Source organism: Lichenostomus cassidix, chromosome 8, assembly GCF_008360975.1.
Source record: "Lichenostomus cassidix isolate B80296 chromosome 8, HeHo_3.0, whole genome shotgun sequence".
In the NCBI taxonomy this organism is placed as follows: domain Eukaryota; kingdom Metazoa; phylum Chordata; class Aves; order Passeriformes; family Meliphagidae; genus Lichenostomus; species Lichenostomus cassidix.
In genome coordinates, this window is record NC_139489.1 from 21,298,975 (window position 1) to 21,304,974 (window position 6,000).

The 6,000-nt window shown below is 39.4% G+C and overlaps 1 protein-coding gene across 4 annotated transcripts in view; it reads right to left on the reverse strand.

Annotated features, from left to right (window-relative positions):
- PTPRC (protein tyrosine phosphatase receptor type C) overlaps positions 1 to 3,653 on the reverse strand; it is a 55,125-nt gene extending 51,472 nt beyond the window's left edge. For all 4 annotated transcript variants that reach the window (XM_085068296.1, XM_085068295.1, XM_085068292.1 and 1 more), the window contains exons 1-2: positions 3,550 to 3,653; positions 3,347 to 3,464 (exon numbers count right to left, since the gene is read on the reverse strand). In XM_085068296.1, coding sequence (XP_084924422.1) covers positions 3,347 to 3,413 — 67 coding nt within the window. In that variant the 5' untranslated portion in view covers positions 3,414 to 3,464; positions 3,550 to 3,653. The remainder of the gene's footprint in view (positions 1 to 3,346; positions 3,465 to 3,549) is intronic.
- Positions 3,654 to 6,000: the final 2,347 nt, after the last annotated feature.

The following is a 6,000-nucleotide window of genomic DNA, read 5'->3' on the forward strand; positions in this document are numbered from 1 at the left end:
AGTGCACAACGTGTAAAGCAGGCAATTTGTTGTAAATTATTAAGAGGTCCCTGAGTGCAGGACACTGGAGTATGTGTTTCAGAAACCCTTAAGCACACCACTACAACAAAAAAGAACAGTCCTAAACAGAACAGTGGCTGTTCATGAGGCTGTGCTGGAGCACCTGAGAGCTTCTGGCCATGGCTAAACCCACAGCAGAGCAGGAACACCCTGCAGGGACTGCAGCCAGGGCAAGGTCCTGCTGGACAGGTTTGCTTTCTGAGGGGACAGTGGCTGTGGGAGAGGCCATGCTGGAGCAGGTGTGCTCCTGAAGAGACTGTGGCTCCCAGAAATGGTTCCGCTTGGGGCAGGTACAGCCCTAAGGGACTGCAGTCCATGGATATGTCCAAGCTGGAACAAGAGTAAGGGGAGGAGTTCATTGCAAAGTTAAACCCTATAGGGAATGGGTTAGAGATTGCAGTAGAAATACCTTTAAACTGTTGTAACCCACGATTTGAGTTGCATGTTGTAGGAATTACTTGAACAGGAAGCAGCCGAACCAGTGGAGGAGAAGCCTTACAAGAAGCAGAGCAAGTGCAGCAAGAACTCCACCTGAGCAGGTTTTGGTGCCCAATAACCATGAAACAAACCCCCTGTCCTGTCCTGAGTGACCACCACAACATGGAGCCCGAAGTCATGGACTAAATAGACATGTTGTGGACATTTTATCAATGCTTTACAGTGGTTGATAGACTAAACAAGTAACATCTGTGTATTGTACCAAAGAATGGGAAGTCAGGTGGTGGTTAATGCTGTTTTGGACCTAAATGGTATGGGGTAAAAAAGAAATCCCTGTTATCAACACAGTTTTCAGCACAAACCCAAAGCATACTCCCATATTAGCTACTACACCAAAAATTGGCACTATCCCAGACAAAACCAGCACAGTGTACCTGCTGAAGCTTGATGCTTTTAACTTGGGGGGAAAAAAAGTCACACCCAAAACTATCAAGCAATTATTTAGTTTCCTGAAATAAAGGAAGTGGCTCAGGAGTAGGTGAAAGCTTTTGAAAGCTGTCAAATTGCTAATACTTTTGTGGAGGAGGGGTAGAACTTGAAATAATGATCTAATGGAAACAGTGCTTGTTGTGCAAACATCTCTTTTTTCTAAATAGAAGCAAAGGTGTTTTTCTGACTTTTTTTACTTGGGTAAGGGGTTTTTTGGAGGGGGGGGCTTTGGGGCATTAGTCAGTTTTTTTGGGTGTTTGGTTACCACTACACATCTCTTTCTTAGCAGAAAAATCTATTAGATACCTGATTTTTATTTGAGGGATTTACACAGTGAAAAGTACTTTGTACAGGCCCTAACAACTTTTTAGTTTGGTTTTGCTGTAGTTTGATGCTCCTAAAAGTGGCTTGGTGATTACAGGAAATAAGGTGTCTTATAGGATGTCTGAGCTTGTGGAGGAAATCATAAAACCTTAAAATTTCTCCTCCTAAGTTTTCAAAATCACTAGATACAATAGGATGTTGGAAAACAATTTTAGCAATAACCAAAGAAGTCCCAGTGTCCACCCAACACTTACCATCACGTGCCTGAGAACTGAGTGCCATAAAACCAAAGCCTACGCTACCCTTTCGAAATGCTGCTCCCCCATTAACAAACCCCTCCCTAGGAGATTGCTCAGTCTCCCACACCTACAAGGCAGAGTAATCTGCACAGCAAATATGAAGTTTAATGGCCCTGCCACCCTGACAGAAGCAATCTCTGTGCCTAACTACATGGTAAAAACAAGGTCTATGATGTTGTGTACGTGATACTACAGCGTGAGACTTAATTGCTTTAAGTGTAGTAGAGAGGAGTTAAAATACCATTTCTCTGAGGCTCTTCAGTTTAGTGAATGTAGAGAGGAACTGGCTCAAGTCAGACTACTGTGTGTGAACAGAGAAAAATAACTATTACTTGAAATAAAATGCTACTACCCATTTATCTGTCTTCCAGCCCTCTCTGTCAACTAACATGTTGACTGACTGTGGAGGTGGCTGAGAGAGCAGACAGTAACCTGCCTTTTCTGGAGAAAAGATAGCAGTGGGAAGTCTCAGGAAGACTTATAAAATGGAAAGTAGGACAGCAGATAAAGAAAAAGGACAGGAAAAGCAAGAGATTTTGTTCTTCTCCTCTACAGTGTAGCATTCACTTGTTTTCTCACAATATCCAGCAGCTATCAACCAGATTTAAGCAGTGCTGCCTCTGTTCAGAGACTTTGAGAGACAAGAGAGCTAATGCTCAGGGTTCAAATGCTCTTCTTAGCTGGTTAGGAACTAAAGGCAGATCATTTTGTTGCTTACATCAGTATAAACCTGGAGTTACTATAGTGACGTGAGGGTAGAAGCCTGAATAAATTCAATGTAAATGAAAAGAGATTTCAGCTCTGCATATAACTCACTGCCACTTCAGAAAAAAATACATCAAGCCACATTTTAGGGTCAAGATTACTCTAGAGAAAAGCTTTTGTGTCTGCCATCAAGTATCCCAAATTACAGTACTAGCTAAAACTGATGGAAGATACATATACATAAAATGCTGCATTTTGTTCAGAAGAAAATATATTCTTGAACATAAATACTTTTTTGTCTTTATATTAAGTATTACCTCAAGATTAAGTGCTTTTATTGCTACGCTCTTTATCTGTCACATCTAACATGTTTTGCAAGATCATCCTCTTGGGCTCTATTTTTCTCTCACAAAAGTAAAAAACATCAAGCAACAAATTCACTTGCAGTGGAGTAATTAAATATTCCAAAAACTATTTAAGGATCAATTTTTACAAAATAAATAGTACATATTTTACAAAATAAGTAATTTATCAAGTGTAGAGATTAATTCATAACTTCTGGAATATTTTACTAACCCCACTGCAGTAAAAAAATCAAAACTTGAGGAACCGTCAGGAGATTCTGTGATCAGGGAGTGGCTAACATTGAAGGGAAGATTTTTTTCTTGAAGAATTTAAACACGGAAAACAAATTACTGCATAATGAGATGAAGCCGAACATAAAAATTACATTGAACAGGTTCACATAAGAGACCTAAATTTATTCTTTTTCAAACACAACTAAAACTGTGGGACTTTTTTTTAAAATGGTTTCTGTAACTCTCACGTAGGACCACACAGAAGACATTTTAGCCAAGTATATGATGCATTGATCTTCTTGATCTAGGTTCTTACACCATCGCATACAATTGCATTCTAATTTCTAAACCAAGGTGATATTTCTCCACTTTGAAAAGCTTTTCATTGGTTTTTCATCTACAGAGGATATTGAGGGATCAAAATGAGAGAAAGAAATATCAGTTGCAACCTACCTTTGAGAAAAGCATCCTCTCCCAGAAACGCAACACCAAATGCTAAGAGTTTAAGCCACAAAAACATGGTTATTTCTGGAAATCAGGCGTATCCTTATGAAACAGCATGTGTCTCTCTCTGGAAAGCAAAATAAATGTTATCTGTCTGCAAAAGAATTTCTTCACAAAACTTGAACCCAAAAGGAGACTAACTAGGCACATACATTGCACTGCCTGCTTATCTGCGAAGAAGTTGCTTCCTCTGTTACCCTAACTAACCACTCGCAAACTCAAAATGCACTTTAGTGATGTCAGAGACAATTACTTCTTCAAAAAAACTTCTTTCAGTTTCCAGGAAGTCAGAGGGGTTTTTCTTAAGTTCCTGCAGTAATACTTAGCTTCCTTAATTCAACTAAAATAGATTATTTTCAGCTATTTCTTCCTTTGCACTTAGAAGCTACACAAGATTTCACTTTTCACAGAGCTGGATTTAACAAAGTTATTTTTTCTCTTCATATGCACTTTTATACTGCACTCATTCACTGATTCCCTTATACATTATGTAAGCTTCTTGAGATTTCTGTTGAGAGAAACCCTAACCAAAAGTCACCAAAACACTTGTACTGACAACAAGGCCTTCATAAAAAGCTGCATCCTCAAGTGAAGTAACTGATGATTAAATGAAAACTTTAAATCTGGTGTTGGACTAAAGGATCTCCAGAGGTCCCTTCTAACCCTAACTGTTTTGTGATTCTGTGGGACATGTTTCTGAATGTTTCTACAAGGACATCTTTCTGGATATGACAGTAATGCACAAGTGGATAGAGGCAGTCTAATTCTGTTTCCTGTAATTCTGTTTCCTGTACTTAAAAAATAAAGTACAAAGCATGTAACTAAATAATTTAGTCCCTAATTAGAAAACTCAATACAATTCTTTACCATGATAGTGCCAAAGGATTATTGTCCCTTTCATGGACTTGATGCAAGGCACTCTAAAGACATTTCTCCTCACTGCATGCACTGAGGTAGTTCTCAACAACTTGGTAGCAAATGTCCCTTATATAGTAGATAACAAAGGGAAGAAATGTTAGGATTGCTTCTCTTATTGAAGATTTTCAAGGTTTTGAAAGAACCAGCAGAACCCTGTCATAAGACAGATAAAGAAGGGAACAGAGTACTTTTGTACTGTCGATCTGTAAGTCCTTCAGAGACTTCTTAAGCATCACACAGGGAAAGTGATGCTTAAGAAACTTGATCACAAACTCACATAGTAATTTACAGTTTATATGAGTGAATTGAACTCCTCATAAGATTAAATCCACCTTCTACAGCTTTGAGTCAAGTTTTATAACACAGGCCAAAATCTTAGCTTCCATTAAGCATTATGTCTCTATACAAAGTGGCTGTAATAATAATTATATTGCAAATGTGTTCAGAACAAACTGATGTAATAATATTGCTCTGAAACTCCAGACTCCAATTTTGATATACAATAACTTCATCAACCTGGAGCTCTCACAAATTAAATTTGGATGATGGCCATACATTGTGAGCAGCACTGACATCTCAGTCCCTTTTATCCTAGACAAAACCAGGACAACAGCATGGCTGAAGTGTGCCATCTGATGAGTAGAGTGCATGACATCCTGTGGAGAATCTCTCATAAAGGTTCTCAAAAGAACCAGGCTCCATTCCCACCAGACCTTCCCCAGCAGTTTTATACAGCCTCCACTCAACTCAAGATGTGACCCCAAGACAAATTCCTGCAGAGTGGGTCTTTTCTGGTTGTGTGATATTTACAGAGCTTCCACAGCACTGAAATATTGCAACATGCCCTATCTATTATTTAGTGAGAACACCACACACTCCAGCCATCATACTGTTCCAGGTATAGTGCTAACCATAAACCAGCAGCTGTTAAATTTAATGACCAAATTTACATGAGAAGGACACAGAACTGTTGGAGCAAGTCCAGAGGAGGACCAAAAAGTTACTAACAGGATTAGAGCACCTTCCCTACGAAGACAGGCTGAGAAAGTTGGGGCTGTTCAGCCTGGAGAAGCTTGTGTGGAAACCTCATAGCAACCTTCCAGGATCTGAAGGGGCCTAGAGGGAAGCCAGAGAAGGACTCTTCATCAGGAACAGTAGTGACAGGACAAGGAGTAATAAGCACAAACTGAAAGAAGGGAAATTCAGGTCAGACATTAGGAAGAAATTCTTTACTGTAAGGGTTGTGAGACACTGGAACATGTTGTCCAAGGGAGTTGTGGATATGCAAACACTGGCAGTGTTTGAGGCCAGGCTGGATAAGGCCTTGTTCAGCCTGGTTTAGTGGGAGGTGTCCCTGGCCATTAAAGGGGGTTGGATTGGTGATCTTTAAAGACCCTTCCAACCCTTAACATTCTATGATTCTAATAGAACATGTCTTCTCCCAAACATAAACTGCAGTCTCCTTCCCAAGGTTAAACTCAAACCCTTCCTTTCAAGGGAATGGGAGAGCATTCATTTATTCTACTTGAACATTAAATAATGGACTATTAAAATAAATCCTTTCTCAGGACAGAGCCTGAATTTTTAATTGCCCAAAATTATTATGTCTGCATGTAACTATAGCAGAATACTTCCCCTGTGCTGGAAAGAATCAAAGCCAGAACCATCAACTTGTATTAATAAGG